General features: G+C 55.0%; 2 protein-coding genes across 2 annotated transcripts; one reads left to right on the top strand and one right to left on the bottom strand.

Moving 5' to 3' along the window:
* Positions 1 to 1,646: 1,646 nt before the first annotated feature.
* Positions 1,647 to 8,459, top strand: BESB_005710 (zinc finger, C3HC4 type (RING finger) domain-containing protein; the record flags this gene model as incomplete). The annotated part of the gene is made up of 10 exons (XM_029359326.1): positions 1,647 to 1,855; positions 2,278 to 2,432; positions 2,677 to 2,723; positions 3,248 to 3,328; positions 3,568 to 3,785; positions 4,287 to 4,347; positions 4,794 to 4,846; positions 5,099 to 5,146; positions 5,312 to 7,835; positions 8,193 to 8,459. The coding sequence occupies 10 exons, from the start codon at positions 1,647 to 1,649 to the stop codon at positions 8,457 to 8,459; spliced, it is 3,663 nt and encodes a 1,220-aa protein (XP_029222239.1).
* A 2,181-nt stretch (positions 8,460 to 10,640) lies between these two features.
* Positions 10,641 to 15,458, bottom strand: BESB_005700 (acyl-CoA dehydrogenase, middle domain-containing protein; the record flags this gene model as incomplete). Its single annotated transcript, XM_029359325.1, has 8 exons — positions 10,641 to 10,794; positions 11,227 to 11,625; positions 12,066 to 12,277; positions 12,773 to 12,967; positions 13,266 to 13,455; positions 13,961 to 14,241; positions 14,588 to 14,854; positions 15,066 to 15,458. 8 exons carry the CDS (start codon positions 15,456 to 15,458, stop codon positions 10,641 to 10,643), a joined length of 2,091 nt encoding a protein of 696 aa, XP_029222238.1.
* Between the last annotated feature and the right edge of the window lie 3,425 nt (positions 15,459 to 18,883).

The raw sequence follows: 18,883 nt of genomic DNA, 5'->3' as shown, positions 1-18,883 counted from the left end.
GCATGTATGCGCGTCCATGTATCCCATACGAGATATATAAAAATATATTTGCATGTACAGACCTTTATATATGGCAGGACCTTGTCCATCTTGATGTGCCTCCCCCCCTGGTAACACGTCTTGAAAGGGGAAAGGATTCCGCGTTTCTTTCTGTTGAAAGAAATCCGCCGGTTGGATTTCTGTTTCTCAACAGCAGTAGCGCTGTGCGTCTTCTCACCCGCGGGCGCGCTGGCACGTGCGCGGCCTGCGACATCCAGGTCGCGAAGGGAGGCCAGGCACGAGGGCGCGAACAGTCGCGGCTATGTTCACTCAGCGTCCCTTTTTCAGTTCTCGAAGAATATTGAAGGGAAGTTCTCGTGTGCTGTGCATTTTCTCCCGGTGTCTGCAGCCGTCAACTGAAGCGCGCCCGTGTGCAGTCCGCAGAGACAGAGACAGGCCGAGCGGGACAGCTGGCGGGCTCGCTTTTCGACACGTCGCAGGTCGCTTGACGTGAGCTGTGTCTTTTACCCTCCTCAGAAGCTCGAATATCTTTTTTTCGCTCTCTTTCTCTTCCCTCTCCTTACGTTTCGTGTCCTTTTCTCTTCTTCCTCTTTTCCTCAGGGTTTCTCGAGCGACCCAGAGCCAGCCGCGGCAGTGTTTCAAGGCAAACGCGGTGCTGCCGGTACGGTCGCTACGCAATCGACGCGCTTCTCTCTTCTCTCGCGCTGCTTCCTTCAATCTTCCGTCCCCGCGTCGTCTTATTTCCGTCTCCCTTCGTGCGTAGTTCTCCCTGGTTGCTTCTGCTTTGTCTGTGGCTGCTCAGAGGCCTTTGTCTCTGCGCAGGCGCTGGATAGTCGGCTCTGCGGTTCTCGCGATGCCGTTCTTCGTCCTGTAGCGCCGCGCATAAGCTCGCACTTTTCTTTCCTTCCAGCTCCTTCGCGGCGGCGGGTTGTCGCCGCTCTCACCTTCGTTTGTCGGCGTCTCGCCCCTGGGGACTCCAGGCGGCAGGTGCTTGCCTTGAGCAGCTCTCGCGGAGACGCGTGGGCGCCGAAGAGAACTTTCCTCCCTCGAACTCGCGAAAGGTCGCGCGTTTCCCTTGCTGCTTGGCTGCTTGTAAACGGGCTCATTACGCACCTCTCCCTATCCTTCCAAGCCAGTCGTCTATTTTCCATGAGCCTGTCTCTCAGATCACCTCGTGTGTCCCCACACACTCGCAGTCACGCGTGGTATCCATCGCGGGCTCGCGGCGCCTTCTGAGGTCCTGTTAGCTGGGGGGTTCGCGCCTCAAAATCGTAACGAGAGCCTCGACTTGGATTCTTCGGCGTCCCGCGCCTCGCGACTCGCTTTTCCGCTTCTTCTCTGCTTGAGCTCGGTTTCGCTTCCTCGCGCGGCCTGTGAGTCCGCTTTCACCCAGCCGCGGCTCTTCAGAGGAGGGGGACAGGGGTTCGCAAGGGGTCGCGGCCTCTCTGCAGCGCGTGGTCGCCCGCGCCGCAGCCTTCAGATGCGTTTTTCTTCGAAGTGCAACCAAACATGTCGTCGCGCGTCCCTCTCTCAGCGGCCTCGCTTGCATTCCACAGAAATGACTGAGGCCTTTTCGCGAACTCCTCGCCGCGATTCTCTCCAGTTCGACGCTCGCCATTCCCTCAAGGTTCGAACCCGCGCGCGCCATGATCGTCATCGATGACTCGCCCTCCTCGCCGGCCGCCGCGCCTGCCAGCGGACCCCTCTGCGGAGGAAAGAGCTCCAGCCAACAGCGAGATGAAGAAGACGAGGCGTGGATTCAAAGCGGCGGCTCCCGATGCCCCATTTGCTTCCTCGCCCTCTTCAAGGATGTCGCTGCACTCATGGGCTGCGGTCACACCTTTCACCTCGCGTGGTAAGGCCCCTTTCCACGGGGTGAAATGAATGTCTGCGCAACACTGAGGTGCCTCCAGTTTTTCGCAGACATTCATGTATCTTCATGTCCTCAGTGCCCGCTTTATACGCCGGATGATAGGATAACTTCTTGCACAAATATATCTTGGTGGGTGGCAGTTATCTTTCTAGCAATCTCGTGATTTTCCGCCTCTGCGTCATGCCCCTTCGGTTTCAGCTGGGGATCTTTGTCTTCCTATGGCCTTCTCCTGCTCGTTGAGCTGTGGGCTCATGGAATCTTCTGCTGACTTTATCTGGCGCGCCTCCTCCGCGTGTCTTCTGCGTGTCTGCGTTGATCCGCGGCGCTCCTTTGAGAACCTTCTGTCATCTGGCGTTCGCGTTTGGCATCTGCTGTAATCGTTCCCGTCGCGTGTCTCGTTTCAGCATAGAGAGATGGTTTACTCAGCGCGGCGGGCGCTCCCAGAAGCCGACCTGCCCGTACTGCGCCAAGGAGTACGCTTCGCGGCGCTACATTCTCTCTCTCCATTTCGACATCCCCGATCCGTCTTCGCGTCTTTCGGCGCTCAGAGCGGCCTCAGGTAAGGCGCGACGCGGAATAAGCGAAATGTGGAGGACCTGGCCGCCTAGCGCTGTCCTTTTTCTTCCTGTTTTGAACCTCCTTCGCTCTGGCGAGTCTCCGCGCTTGATGACCTCTTCACCCTGCTTGGAGGCAACGTCTGGTGCTTCTCGCTTTTCATCACCTCCTCCCCCTGCTCGCCACTTGGCTCGCGGCTTCAAAAAAGAAGGAAGACATTTACCGTTTTCTGTCGATGTAACTTGCAGGCTCCGCGCCAGAGGATGTAGAGACCAAAGTCCGGCGTCTCGAGCTGGTAAGGCGCGCGTGTTTTCGCGCGTTTGCTTCGTCGGACGGCGCGCTTCGTTTCTGTCGCGTTGACACGACGCCGTTGCCTCAGAGGCGGCGGCCTTCGCTGCGTGACCGTTCTGAGCAGGTTTTGGGGCCTAGTCTCCTCAGCGTCGATGTCGTTTCCTTCTCGATTGTCTCGCTTTCGTTCTGCTGCTTGTTGGGCTCACGCGCGTCTCGCTGAGTCTTGCAGTGCTGGCGCGAGTCTGCGCCGCGCTGTCATTCCCGTCGCTTTTTCTCTCTCTCTTTTCCGCGTTCTCGATTCCTTATCGAGCCTCGGGTGCCTGTCGCTTAGAGTCTACCGCTAAATTCGTTGGTCTCATACGTTCGCCCAACTCGAGTAGCCAGAGACATTGTAGTTGTTAGAGGACAGAAGATGCGCCTCCTCCTTGGGCAGCGGCGTGTGCCTGGAGCGACGGGATTTGTATAGGGCGCTCGGGCGCGCGTTTACTCGCAAAGTTCAGAGTGCTTCTTTTCTTTTCTTGCAATCAGGAACTGGAAGTTGCAAAGAGAGAGAAGTTCGCCGCGACCGAGGAGGCTACTGGGCGAGCGGCAGCGCTGGAGGCCCTCGAGGTGAGAAGTCGCGGCTTCTCGCCACTTTTCCAGTCGATGTGTCTTTCTGTTCTTCGTGTGCGTGTGCCGTTAAATCAGCCTTCGTTCTCCTTGGCTTTGTGTGTTTGTCGGTCTTTGTCCTTCTTGCGTCTTCGGGTAGGGTCTGGGGTTCAGGCGGTCGCGAGCCGTGTCGCGTTTTATTTTCTCGGATTTTCGGTTTCTGAAGGCTGCGCGCGTCTCTTCTCTTGTTCTGCTGGCAGGCTCGCGAAGAAGAGCTCGTGCGGCTCCTGAAGGCGGAAGAGGAAACGAGGGAGAAGCTCGCCGAGCGCGTGGAAGTCCTCGAAGAAGCGCGGACGCGCGAGCAGGAGGCCCGGGAGAACGCCGTTCGCACCTACGACGAAAACCGGCGAGTACTGGAAGAAAAATATCAACAACTCTCCAAAAAATACCATGCCCTTCAGCTCCTCGCCGCAGTTGTGTAAGTCCTGAAGCCAGGACACACGCTCGCCCCAAACCCTAAACACTAAACCCTAAACGCAGCCTAAGAGAGCCTGCACGGAGTCTCCTCCTGAGGCTTCTCCCCAGTCGCCGCGCGGACAAAGAGCGAAAGCACTTTCGCCTTGTCTCGAACAGACTCGAAGCCGAACAAGGCGCAGCTGTTGAGAGCTCGAGCCCGAAGCTTGCGCCAGGTCGCTGCGCAGGCCGAGCGCGCATGGCGCGCATGTGTGCGAAATGGGAAGACGATTTTTTCTCTCTCTCTGTTTCGCGCTTGAGTGACAGTATGCAAGCCGAGATGAACTTTCTAGACGCCTGCGTTGAGTGGTGTTTCGCCTCGCTGGCTTACGGGTGATAGCAGCGTTATGTCGCAATCTGTCACCCTCGTTCCCCCCTGGGCGCCTCCAGGGAACGGCGTCGCCCTGAGGCTTTTAGCGTCGCTTGCGTTTTGTGCGACATGCGGCTTGTGTGCGCGGCTGCTCAGGAAGGAGGAGCGCCTCGAAGGCGCGACGCTGCTGGACAAAATACGCAAGCTGCCCGGCCTCGTGAGTCCCGCATGCATTGACGCATGTGCACACATGCGTGCATGTATATATATATATATATATATAGGCTCGCACATGTGGAGGTTTGAAGATTTTCTGGTGCATGCGCACTATATATGTGTTTTGGGGTCGAGCTGGCCTCATGCCCCCTTTGGTTATACAAGAGGAGAGTGTTTCGCAGGACGCCAAGAGGTAGTAGGCAGATGTAAAGGCGATATTTCTACAGGGATACTGCGCGACGTCTGTGTTAGATGCGAGAATCGCGGTCGCGCTCAGACGGGAGTTCATGCATGCAGTTGTGCAGGTTTCCAGTTCCTCCGAATTCGACCTTGATTCATCGCAACCGGGAGAGTGTCTGGTCTTCTTCTCCGCCGGCGCGAGGCCGCTGCGAGAGGCAATCATAACGTGCTCGAAGTTTATTTTTTGTCTTCTTGTTCTCTTTTCAGAGCGCAGATGAAAAGCTCGCGCGACTCATGCCTCTCGTCGAGTTCCTGAAGAGGTGCGACAGTGAAGAGGCCTCAGCCCACAAAGATGCAGGCGAGAGGAAACGAACTCGCTTTGTTTTCAGCGGTCTCGCACGGGTCGCAGGCAGCGCACCACACGCGCTTATCGTATATATCTCTATATAAGTTTTTTTTTAATGTATATGCATGTTGACTTGAATTCGTAGGAATGCGGACAGTAGCATTTTTTTAGCGATGGGTACTCACAGAGACCGGCCTTGTCTTCGTGTCTGTACGCTCGCATGCAGGTTGAAGGCAGCGCGTGGCGAGGAGCTGAAGAAACTCAAGAAAGAAAAGTGGGTCTTTTGGGTCGCTTTCGTCTTTGTGTTTGACTTTGTAGATATCGCAACTGAGCGGAGGTCTGCGTCCTCGAGATGTGTCGCCTCTTCAGCCGCGTCACTCGCCGTTTAAGTCTCCTCCGCATCGTGGACTTGTTGCCTGTATCCTGTGCGTTTTTGCAGTTTGCTTCTCCGCCGGAGGCTGCACGCTTTGGTGCTTGGAGACGCTGCCGAATGCAGACGAGAGAAAACCGCCGCGGCAGGCGCCGCGACTCGCCTACCGAGCAACAGAGAGCAAAGGCACGAAGAGCGCGATATTTCGCTCTCTTCTTCCTCATCTTCTTCCTCCTCATCGTCTTCCTCTTCCTCGTCTTCTTCTTCTCTGGCCTCAACGAGGCAAGCCTGCGAGACTCTGGAGAAGGCCGGCCGGAGCGAGTCGGCTCCTCCGGGGTCGTCTTCGGGCCTGAGGTTCCGGCGCGATGGCGGCGGAGGCGGGGGGCGAACGGAGGGCTGTCGCTCTTTCGCTTCTTCCTCGAGCTCGGCCTCGACTCTGTCTCCTTGCGGCCGCAGTCTCGGCGGGTCTCGAGGGGCCTGCGAAGTCGCTTTTTCTGGGTCCTCCCAGCGCGAGACCGAGGGCGCGCTCGGAGACACACGGCGGGCGCGACCGCAGACTGGACTGGAGGCCGCGGACCTGGCTCTCGCGGAAGGCGAACGCGCTTGGGATCGCGAAAGAAGAAGGAAAGAGCGCAAAGGGGGCGGAAGCGAGAGGAAAGAAAGACCAAACCCCGCTGAGGTGGGGGGGGCGCTGGCGGAAGAGGCGAACACGCGGGCGCAGGCCGCGGCGAGGCGAAGGGCGGGCAGAGAAGACGACTCTTCTTCGGCGCCTCTCGGGGGATCGCGTGGAGAGACGTTGCGCGGGCGAGGAGGAGGCGGAGACAACGCATGTGGAGACAGTGAAGTCCTCTGGAGGAAGCGGCGCCGCGGGGCATACAGCGAGCGAAGGCAAGGCTCTTCAGGGCTTAAACGGCAGCCGAGAAGCGCAGAGCTGTGCGCGAGAGAACGAGGCAGCGGGGAGGCGTTCGCGGACCAGAACGGCGCGTTGTCCCTACACCACTGGGAGCCTTGCGAGTTGGGCGCGCATCCGCCGTTTGCGGCAGAGCTCGCTAGTTCCGCTTTTCTCGAGGAGCGCGAGGGGCGAGGAGAGCGCAGAGGAAGGAATGAATCTGGTCGGAGAGAAGAGAGTGAAACGCATGCCCTAGCGGCAGGTGGAACCGACGAGGAAGAAGAGGGGGGCTGGCGAGCAAGAAGAGGGAGACGGCACGCTCGCGGAGGCTTTGGGAGCGACTTCGCTGAGGCCTGCACACAGAGAGAACAGGACGAGGAAGCAGCAACTCAGCTTGACAGCGAAGTCGGCTCTCTCCTTGACGGCCCCTACCGTCTGGACGGGGCACTGGAGGGTTCACTTCTGCTGGCCGGTGGCGCCCGCCAGGCTGCAAAGAGCAGCACGAGAAGTGGCGGATTCTCTTCGGCGTCTTCTCCGTCTCCAGCTGTCCCTTCTGCCCTCTTTCCTTCGCGCGCGTGGGGCTCTGCGGCCTCTCCTTTGTCGTCCTCCTCTGCAGCTTCTCTGCTGAATCGAAGAACGGCCTCTCCAGCCGGTCGCGTCCCCGACCGTCTCGATGCTTCTTCTGAGCAGCTGTGGAGAGCCGACGACTTTCTCACGTCTTCGCCGATGCGCGGCGGAGCGACATCCGCGCATCTGCCCGTCCCTTCCTTCATCGCGCATTTTCTCAACTCACCTTCTTCAAGCCACGAGCGGCAGCGAGCACGCGCGACAGACGGTGGGGAAAAAGAAAACCGGCCTACTGCGTCTGGAGGAGAGCTTGCGGCCTTTTTCGGCCGCTCACCTGTCTCAGATGCCCGCCTACAGCCTCAGGACGCGCGGGGCGAGCGGCAAACCGCGTTTGAGCGTGCTGATCTGTCTGCGTGTGGATTCGCTTCGCGGGAAAACTCTCAACAAGTCTCTGTCGACCCTGCGCCGGCCTATGACGTAGGAGGAACTGCTGCGGAGCGGCCAGCCGATGGAACGCGGCGCCGGCAAGCGAGGGGTGAGCTTGGAGCGGAAGAAAACTCGCCACCTCGATCGAAAGGGCGCTGTGGTGAAACGCGGGTTTCATGCGGCTCTCCGGCGGCCACGCCTGAAACGCGCGAGAAACAGAGTCGGTGTAGACGCGCGTCTTCTTCCTCGTCTCCTGAAGTCCTTTGTGCAGCGGACGCTTCCTCTGGATGCGAGAAAACCCGCGAGGCGAGAGGCCCCACCGGTTCGCGCGGTGTAGGTACACTCGAAGACGGCCATCAGGCGAAAGAGGTTCCTGCCCCATCAGGTGTACGTACACGGGGAGGCGGCAGGGCGAAGCAGAGTGCCGCGCTCGCGGGGGAAACGGACGAGCTGCGGTGTGCCGGCCTCAGTAGTGCGCGGACACAACGAGAAGGCGGAGGAGAAAGGGTAGGGGAAGAGAAAATCGTAAGCGCCGAGAGCGACGCGGAGACGCTTCGTGGCACTGGCTCAGAAGAATCCGAAGCGAGCTCGGATGAGAGCCAGGAGAACGACGACGCGCCGGCAATCGCTCTCGGCCGCTCAGAGGAGAAACGAAAATGGGGCTCTCTGCAGCCGTATCGACCGGAGAGCTCAAAGGCAACGATGACAACGGTAAAGGGAAGGCAGCGCGTCCCGTGGTGCAGTGGTCTTCAGGCCTCGAGACCACAGACTATCAGCGCAAACTACACACGTGAACACACCTACGTTTCCATGTGTTGCGAGCCCTTTTCTTAATGTGAGTCGACAAACGCATGTATGTGCATACCTGCGGGGATCACATGTCTGCAACGCCATGCAGATATTTACATGCATATATATATATATATATATATATATATATATATATATATATATATATATATATATATATGTGTTTGCACAAAAATATATGTCTGTCTTTGTGTGTGTGCATAGCCTTGATGCGTTGCTTACAAGACGCTTGGCCTGTGGGTCGTGTGGATGCCTCAGAAGGGCAGTTCTCTGCGGTTGCGGCGGCGGAAGCCTTCGAAGACGAGCCGAGGAAAGAGTTTCATGGAGAAGAAGAGCGACGAAGCGCGCGGCGCTTCTGCAGGCGCTGCGGCAAAGCCCCGTTTCGCCTCAATCCAGCGCCGACACCTTCACCAGGGCAAAGCCGGGACGGTCTTGGGGAGTCTTTTGATTCGCGGGACATTTTCAAGCCGTGGGGGAATCACGTTCGCCGTCCAGAACTCCGTTGAAAAGCGTGTGTTGAACTAGCTGTTCGCCGCTCTCGATCTCAGACACAGGATGATTTATCAGATTTTTCTAGACTAGGGGGTGGCAAGAGAAATGAGCAGCACAGAATGCAGTGGCGTCCGCGACTGTAGGGTGCGGGACGGAAGAGATACGGTTCACGTCTTGGCGAGCTAAATGTGTTGCTCTTAAAGAGGGACTTTTTTGAGCGCCACTTTTCCAATGAGTTCCTGTTTCCGGGCTTGGAGGCACGCCCTGAATGGGCCTAGTCGCACGTGGCCAGATCGCAGATGTCCCTGAATTCTTTTTCCTCCACAAAACCTCACATCTCACGGTGCATGCGTATTGCATGCGTATTTCACATGCATCGACACATACACACCAAGTCCTACGTATCGCCCCGTCGTTACTCCCTCGGCTACGTACTGCGGAGGGATCCATAGTCTGTTCCTGTCATGTGTGTGTATAGACGCGTGTGTGATTTATGCGTGCACAGAGTACCGAAAATAAGTTTTTAGTTCTCTATCTTTTTCCAGGTTTTCTCCGCCCGGCGTTCTGCGTTAGCCTCTCAAACAGTACAGTTCGCGAGTCCGCCCGCTTCCTTCGGCACCGGGCAGGACACAGAGTAAACAAAGTCTAGAACGCCAAAACTCGTCAGTCCGATCCTCTCAACGAAGAAGCCTTGTGTGGTATTCGTCTACTCTCTAAGACACACGCTGTTTTTGACACAGCTCGCTTGCACTGAACTGCAGCTGAGCTCCCTCGACCTTCACGCAGAGGAGAGCGCTCACGAGTATTCGTATATGCGGATGACTGCATGTATATACATGCAGTCATCCGCATACGGAATCTGGGGGATCCTGCCGAAATCCCGCTGCAGTGGCCTTCTAGCGAGGAAAGAAGGTAGCGTACGTATTCATTCTCAAGCAGATTATGCATGTCTATGAACATCGGCATGTATGTGAAGACAGGCAAAGCGATCATGGATGAAACTCCGTCAATATATATATATATATATATTCATATGTATGTGCATGTAGGCGCATATAAGGTAGGTAGCTAAATGATTTTGTGTACGTGCACTGAGTTACATATCGCGTCCTTTGAAGTGGCCTATGTACCTGTATGTGAGCAACTACAAAAACTCGCTCAGGAGTGCTCAATCGTATGAAGTGCATTCCTGTTGTGGATACAAGCACACATATGCATGAACATATATGAATCGGGTCCCCCTTAGAGGTCGCAAAGGCGGCCAGTTGGGCGCTTTTCTCCCAAGTGAGTCGCGTTCCTTCGAGTTTTTTTCTCCATTTCCGTACACCAGAATTTAGCTCGTCACCAGAGGCTGGCACGGCGTCGAAGGGAAACATCTTTCTGTGAACGCGTAGCGGAAGAAATCGGGTCCGGTCCCCCGCCAGGCGAGACGTCTCCTTCGACTAAAACTGTTTTCGTGGTACACAAGGCCCCGAATACGCGAAAACACGCTGCTGTTACACGGGCGCCGAAAATGTGAAAATTAGAAGGGCGCCAAAACCAGGAAAAACAGAGAACGGCACCATGCGAGGGTTTCTCTGTGGGACGCGACACTCCGCACCGCAACGCGACAGCCACTCGTACCCACGATCATTCACGGGGCGCATGCAAACATATATATATATATATATTCGTGTATGCGTGTGTACATGTATACATAATGTTATATGTATATGCGGGCCAAAGCACGCTACGGGATCCGCCCATTCAAATTGCCATCATGTCCTGCGGCTCAGATCTCAGTATGATAGCCACTATAAGGCACGCATACATAAATATACGTGCACACACACGTAGAGTGGACTGCTTGTGAGCATGTACGCATGCAACAGAACGCTTAAAAAAAGACACAAGCCTCGCTACCGAGAGAGCGTCTTGTCCCCAAACCCAATGAAAACGATAACGGAAAGTCAGGTGGCCGCGGCACCGGCACCGCCCTCTTCCTCAGGGCACGATAGAGCTGACGCTGCACTCGAGAGAGTAAACACTTGGCGGGATGAAACACATGCCTACACGAGCAAGCCTATAGACACACCCACGTACATGCAAAGATCATGTCCGTACGCATGTTGGCCTAAAGAAGACGCTCCTGAAAGCATGTTCGTATGCCTGCGATCCTGGAGCAGGTATGACAGGATGTCCAGGCCCGCCTAAACTCCCCTCCCCCACGAGCATCTACAATTTGCAGTGGAGTGGCGAAGCTCTTTTTCGCCTGTCGGGATGGAGGATGTATTGAATGTGCTCGAGGTATCCCGGAGGGACATCCGTGCGATTCAGTGGTTCCAACTTTGTCGAGTTCAGCAGCGCCTCGTACACTCGCCCGTCGTACCTGCAGGCGTCACAGAAGGTACAGCGAGGAAGGAAAGTTCCGAATATACGCACTGAGCTACGTAGATGCGTCCAAAGTCCATTTGCATACGTGCTCATGTTCAGCTAGTCTCACGAGGATGTATGTACGTATGTATATATACATATATATGTAGAACAGTGACACAGGACCAAGGAATACTAAAACAAACAGGATGTCAGTTCCACAGTGAATACGCGAGCACGAGAGGCGCATCCATGCGTCCATAATCACAGACATGTAGATATATACGTATATAGCTGCATGCATGTAGGAAACTGGGAGACATGCTTTTTCAAGCGCATACAAATGTAATTGAATATGCACGTGTGCGTGGGCTGAGAGAGGAACTGCAGGCGTGTGGAGGAAGCATGAACTCTGGCCTGTATACTGAGACTTGTGTAATTTTTTTACCGGCCCAATGCAGAGTTCAGCAACTGGTCTGGAATCCAGAAAGCATCCGCGATAGCGACCGCGTTGGGGCGGATTTTTCGTAGAATTGCTTTCAGAGCAACCATGATCCCGTCATGGTGATCAGGGCCGAACGCTCGTGTAATGACGAAGTCGCCAAAATATTCGTCGCACCACGCGAGAGCGAGACAGAACCACAAGTCCACCCAGACGTCGCGGATCGCGCTCGGTTCCAGGCGGTTGATGCCCTCCAGAAAGAGTCGCAAAATCAGGACATGCGCGTGCGCGACGGTCAGGCGAGTAAACTCGACTTTCAAAACATCCATGGCTTCCATCACTGTGGCGCCGTTGCTCGTCTCTGATGCAAACTGTTGAGCCGCCTTGTAGACCAGCACACAGGCTCTGCAAAGAGGCACACATGAAGCCCTTACACACAGCGTCGCATGGAAAAGCGATCCTACGTCAGATTTGGCAGCCCCGGGGGCCATACAGTCACCCCATATGGAATGCATGAATACACTTGTATGTGCTGAGCTGATACGCGCGCAAATGCATGCAGTCGGGGCCATACAGGAGGCTGTGTATGTGCGATCTATGCAAAGAGACGTTATCTAGGCGACGCTGGCCACACACGCGCGGAGGGGCTTTCGTTGGCTTGTCGCCTAAGCAAGTCGGGCTCCTCGCTGCGTCCCCCAAGGCGCCCCTCGGTAGAGGAGTACAGACATCCACACTAATCAGGACTACAGGGCTACAGGTTAAAAGCCTATCCCGGTAAGCAAATGCGAACGCAGAAGCGACAACAGACATTGGTATAATGGCTCACGCGGAAGCCGAGAATTTACCGTTTTTTGAAGGCCTCCAGAATCCTCTCGGGGTCGCTCCAGATGCCATCATCGACTGTGAATGCATGCTGGTCTTCGAACGGGTCAAAGTTCCAAATGTATTCGAGCGTGCTTCCCATCATAGCAGGGTTCGGGGATTTATTCATCATTTTCCGCTGGACGATTTTCATGAGCACGCGGGCGGTCTGGAGCGAGAGAACGACTCGGTCGCCCTGAGCAATCGCAGAAAAAGTCTCGAAAACCGTTCGTCCACATACACCCGCCTCGCCGAGTGAGGGCATCCACACAATCACGCACAAACCGCGGAAGACGCCTGCGTGGGACTCTCATATTGCTACTAATTGAAAAATACGAAGCGGCACCAGCACTACAGAGCCGTTCCGGCAGTACGAGGAGGCCAGGCACGCGCCTCCACATACTCGCTCAACATACCTACAGGCGCGATGAGTGTCCAACGAGCAGAATGCAAGGTGAATCGGGGTATGCTAAAATCAGGGAGATGTGTGAACTTGATCCATACGGTATCCTTCCTCGAACCCGCTCCCACAGAATGTGGAAGCTGTGTTTCCTTCACATACGGCGCTGATCGTCCACGGTGGTACGAGATACTGTGTGTACGGTGACCCGTGGGTACTTCAAGGTCCAGCTTTTGCGGTGCTTCTACAGCACCCGTAGCCCCTCTTTGTTCTCGCGAATGGCAATAATACCTCATATGTCGCGACGGGAACAAAGTTAACGAACTGGATTGGAATGCCGGAAGCGAGGAGATATCCATGACCGCCGCACGCCTTCCTGCATTTCTCAATTCCATCTGCGACGGCGAGCGTTATTGTCGCCTTCAGGCAGCTTGTGACCGCGTGAATCTCCTCTAGCTTCGAAAAATCTCCCTTTTTTGCCTCTTCCTGCATGGATCAGAAGTGGCGAGTGTTCAGAGGTGTGCAACGACAGAAGTCAGGTAATTGTCAGGCAGCACGTCGCATCCCCGCGACGCATACTCTCACCTAGCTGTCTCTCTCGCACACGTAGACGACTAGCATGAAACACCACATCGTATGTCCCTGAAAAGGACGTGACCCAGTGGGAGACGTTGCCAATACCAGCGAGTCGCTGCTCTAGGTCAAAAGCCGTCATGCTAGGCGATCAAGAGTAGAGATATCAAGAAAGTCCAGGCGAATGTGCTGCCGAGCTGAGAAGCCTTACAATAAAGGTGTTGTAGAAGGCATCCATCCAAATTCCTGTCATCGTGTAAGCCACCGATGCAGCGAGTATCGGAAAGAGAGTGAGCTGTTGAGTGCTGTAGTCCAACACTTGCGCTTCGGCGTTATTTCCGTTTTCCTGGTTACCGGAGTCCCTCATTTTTATCGGGAACTGACGGCGAACGGCGCTGTATCTGTGGAACAAGCACGTAACACCGCCATTGCATATAAGCCGTCCACCAGCTTGCGAGTCCCACTAGAGCGAGAGCCTATCCACTAAAGAAGGAACGCAGGCGCAACGACATATACTCTGGTGCAATGTTTATGCACAAGCTCACGAAATGCTCCCGCTACAGTGGCTATGCTTTGGGAGTAGCTAATAAGCTCCGATTGACGGGAAAACACTTCCAGGTATGGCCATGAGCAAGTGTAACTGAATACGAACTCAAGCGCGTAAATCGTTGACGCGCTGCTCCAGACTCGATTCCCTAAAAAAAGTACGGACCACTCCCTCCCTCCCTGCGACAGTTCACATTCGTGGCTCTCTCTCCGTGCGAATCAGTGGTATGCCTGTGCACCGAATACGGCTTTAACAGTCATGAGTCTTTTGAGATGCCATTGGAAATCGCCGCGAGCAGAACGCACGTGTCATTGCCGGATCGGCTTCCGCGAAATCAGGTTCCCTCGTCTCTTTCTCACCGGATGGCTATCACAGCGCTCTTGGCGAGGTGGGGTCCAGCTGCCATGATGATCTGTTTCCTTGTGAAAGTCATGGTTCCATACATCATCTTCTTGTTGCCCAGCGTTCGATAGTTTCCTTGTCTATCAACGTGGCAGTACCTCATAAGCAGGTTGCGTCGAGGTATCCGCACATTCCGAAACTGCGCTCCGCCGTTATCCATACTGTTGTAACCAAGTTTCTTTCCCAGGTGAAAGAGGGTGATGCCCGGTAGGCTCTCGTGGGTATTCAAGTCGCGGACCTGTAGGACAAAACACCGAAGTGTGACCCGCGCTGGACGAATCCGGCCGACGGATGCAGCTATCTATGCAGGCCTGTTTCCAATAGTTCCTGTGGGCACGCTAGATTGGCTCAGGTCAAACCTAACTCTATCAAAGATCCTAACGTGATTCTCTTTGAATCTAGCTGAGGCAGTGAGGTGCTCCAAGCACTCCGCGTCTTCATAATGCCGTGCTTCAGCTCATTCCCACCATACACATGCAGATGTGAGGTGCTTCTGTACGTGCAAGTCCTTGCGCCAAAATTATCTGACCGGCTCCACAGGCGCGGCAGTACATGGTTCTGCCGTTTTCCATGCTGTGTCTCACTTGCAGAATGAAAGGGTGCACTCCGTAATCTTTGTTATGAATTCGCAGTCGCGCCATACATACGCAGTGTGTGCACGACTTGCCAAGGCCGCCAGGCCACCATTTCGTGGCCTGAAGTGAAGGAGTGTTGAGAACCCATTCGTCAGTTTTTTCATCGAAATCTGCGGTGGTCTCCAAGCCTGCGACGTTCGACCCGTGAGCGAGTTCTGTCTGGCAGTAAGTCCCGATAATCCGGAAATCTTCGGCCAGGGGAACCCAGTACCGCGCCTGCAAAATTAAGAAAGCTGCGGGCAAAACTAAGTGAATATGTTGTGTTTCCTTCCACGCATAAGCCGCGAGGATAGTGAGAAAGAAAATGTCGGGCGAGGCCGGCCTGTCACCACACTTCGACAGAGAGAAAAACACAGATGCGAGGATGGTTCGTACAACATGCGGATCTGGTTAGAATATACAGATGTCTGCGTCGACACGCCCTCACCTGCTCATCGTCGCACATGTTCTTCAGCGTCGGCAGGAACATAGTTAGGTGAAGCATGACAAACATGTCTTCCCCTGCAAGCACTTGTAGAGGACCGATAGCGGCATCTTGGTCGATCAATTTAAGCTGCCTTATAACCTTGACTACTTCCTCTGCAAGCCAGCACGCGCGGACGTATTGTTGCGTACTTCCGTCTATTGCCCACAGATATCTCAGATCAAACGCCGGATTCCGAGACAGGGCCGTACGCAGCTTCGTCAAGATGGCGAAATTCTCAGGGCCATAGAGCGCGTAAGTGAAATCCAAAATCTTGAATGAGCACTTCTTCCGCTCCTGCTCCAAGTCTGGGTGCACAACACACCCATCCAACTCAGTAGTGGCTGCCCCGCTCATCCTTCTAGAACGGCGGCAATCAACACTGGGACTTCCCTTTTTGCAAGTAGAATACCTCCCTTCGCTGTGTGTCAAAGTTTTCTTGACTGCGGCGCCTCCTCTTCCCAACTAACTCAGAAGTACTGAGTGAAACGTGCCCGCAGACACAGAACTTCCCCAGAGCAGCTGTTCTAGCACGTGGCCAGGTGAGAAACATTTGATGCGGTGAAAGTGGCGAGCGCCCACAGCAAGCGGCCGAGGCATGATCAAGGCAGCATCAAGCCCGCTGCGTGGACAATCAACACCGAATGGTCTCTGGGGTAAATACCCTACAGTGCAATCTCACGAATCGAAAACTGAACCCAAGAGACAAAAACTACGCAAATCAGGAAGCGCCTACAATATTCCCACAGACACTGACATGCATGCCCACAGTCGTCCACGCGCGAACCAATTCTTGTGGTTTCCCCTATATTTTTATCAAAAACGCCCAGACTCGAAAGCCCCGGGATCTCAGCACACTCCCAAAAAAATCCCGTCGATTTACTTTTCACACGAGCGGGTTCGAGTGTGATCTGGCAGCGAAGCCGTTGAATGGCAGCGAACCGACGATGACAGCCATAACCATGTGACGAAAAACTCCACATCGGTACAGGTTCTTGCGCGGTTAATGTTTGGGAGTGACGCTGCCTCCGTTGGATTAGATTCATACCCATCATCATAAACGAGAACGAGCCTCGCCTACGACCACTGGAACAGTACCGGCTTCGAAACTGCACTCGTCTTGTATCATAAGCCCTTGGGGTTCCAGGCGAGCCACGGAATACAATCAAGAGATCCTCTGCGCGGGCGAGAGCATTTTGCCGCGTAATAACAGCTTCCGCCGGTCTGCGTGGCCTCTGCTTGAAAAGACGTCCTTCCGCTTTCGTGTTATGGTTTTGGTGTTCATCTGAGGCGAGCACGAGAGCCACACACGTGCTCAGTCAGCGTCACATTCTGCAGCTTGATGCTGCAGAAGCCATACTGAGTGAAGGCTGTTGTCGCAGGCGACGCCTTGAGGCCGAATGTAGGGATCTACTTTACACTGCCCCCCGTAGGCGAACTGCCGATGGAAAGCCTCACGGAATCGCAAGGTCACAGATGCCGCCGTATTTCTGTCGTCATGCGGCCCGCTGCAGATGATCTGGCTTTCTCGAGGCTGGTCGCTGTCCAGCCCAGGAACCGTAACGCACACAGGAGACGCTATGGACGGAATATCAAAACTAACCATACAAGAAATCCACGTCACCGTTGTATGACATACTCAGCCGAGACTGGTGTTGTCTATATGCTGTCAGGAGTTGCTGCGGAGTTGTCAGCCCCTGCCCAGTTCTACTAGTCTTTCTGCCATCAACCCGGACGCAAGGCGCACCTTCAACCGCATGATTGGGTATCTTTCTGCTCAAACGTGGTGATACGTTTGAGAACGACTCTCTCGAACATTTACCGGATGGATGTTAGAAGTGCGTCTGCTAATATATATATATATATATATATATATATATATATATATATATACATACATTCATATCTATCTATCTATATAGGCACACAAATGGATATGAATGGGATATACGAGCATCGCTGCCGCCGCCGGAGACCTGGTACTCCGCCACTTAGCATGCACATTCCTCCGCTTAGCAGAGGACTCGTCGATATACGTTTAGTTGCGGCAGAGCCTCTGACTGTTGACGCAATCGGACAAGAATACCTAGGGCATGGAAGGACACCCTCGGTGATGCACCACAATAAAAACACTGAGGCAACAGAAGACACCCTCAATATCATTGACACAGAAACAAGCAACCCACTCGGACGTGCGAGATGGCGTCTAGAGTGGCTCAACCTGCCTAACGTCACAGTATGACAAAACGGAGAACATTATCAGGACCATCGCACGCATTTGGCCACAGCAACAAATGTCACGTGCGTAATAGTGTCTGCAAGAGCATGTGCACTGGCTCCCCGCAAGGCTTCGTTTGCCAACCCCCTTAAAGACAGTCCTTTTACCCGGCACGCGTCGTGGGCGACGCAACTCTTCCATAGACTTGTGCGTCACACGCATCACGCGTTACGCCGTGTGTGCTGGGGGATCACACACCACGCGCTTGCCCTCTCCGCATGGCATTCTGGCTCAGCCGACCGGGCCCGATACACATGTACGCTGGTTTCGGCTGGCAGAACACGCATTCTTTGGCGGCAGGTGGTAATGCGACATGTGACCCCCCCTCCGCCCCCCTGTCGCGGAGATCCAGTGACTTTCTGTCCCTCTTTGAAAATGCCGTTTCTTGAACGGTATTCAGAGCCTCAGCACCCCTGGTGCGACGGACTGGCACATTGGCCTCGCCCGCCTGTTTGCTCACTGCATATCCATTGTCTTGCTCGCCAACGCCACTTGAACAAGGAGGACGCGCGACCGACTCTAAATGGGATTGCGGCCTTTGCTCACTCGGATTGTAGTCGACGCCTCGCCGCTCATTGTGTGACCGCGGGCATGCGACAGTGGAGGGCGCAGCCTCAGGCCGTCCATAACATAATAGGACACTTCTGCCCTGACTGGGCGACGTCGAGAACATGATAGGCCTCACTATACACGCTTTTTTTCACCTTCGCTCCAGCTCTCTTCCATCGCCAAACAGCTAATCTCAAAGCGGCAGCAGCTTCATCTAGCTCACTCCGATTTTGCATCTGCCTTTATGCATGGGACATCTTTGGCGCGACGCCATAATCCGACCTCACCCTCTAGACCCCGCTGTCAACTCGGTGTTCGTCTTGCTTCCTCCCTCGCTCCCACCATCTCCCTGCACGCAGCAAGGATCCTTCATACGCCATCCACTTCTTTTTCTGCACCGTCGTCTCTGCCTGGCAGCACCGCTTGCCCCGTCGCTCCTTCCGCTCCTGGTATTCCACGTCGGTTGCTGTTCGAGCCAACGTGTCTGACCGCAATTCACGACCGCAAAATCCCCTTGTTTGGTCTACCCGTTTGCGGGTGTGCCCGCCCATCCTGGGTGTACGTTCGCTGTCGACTTTTATCCTGACACTCAGCTCCCGGCATTTCTTTCTGACCGCGAGCCTGCTCATGACCTCTCGATCTCGGCGCCTGGTGGTGCGGCCACCTCTTGATCTACGGCGCTCATCTCAGGCACTCGCTCTTTCCGTTCCCGCGTCTCTTAGCTCCTCTCTGCTCCACTCACTCCACGATTTCTCCCTCGTCCCGTGTCTCTTCGCTCTCCATCTACCTCTCGTCAACAGGGGCATCATCCTCTGTCATGATCGTGGAGTGTGCGTTTGCGCCGCCCATTGTCCCAGTCTCAAGATTCCACTCGCTGCGCATGTCACCGGCTCGCCAGGCTTGGGTCCGTGTAGCTCCATGGACTACCCGTTGGCACATGCTTCCTTTCGGTTTG

This window comes from Besnoitia besnoiti, chromosome I, assembly GCF_002563875.1.
Source record: "Besnoitia besnoiti strain Bb-Ger1 chromosome I, whole genome shotgun sequence".
In the NCBI taxonomy this organism is placed as follows: domain Eukaryota; phylum Apicomplexa; class Conoidasida; order Eucoccidiorida; family Sarcocystidae; genus Besnoitia; species Besnoitia besnoiti.
Note: the sequence above shows the minus strand (reverse complement) of the source record. Positions and strands in the feature narration are given on the sequence as shown.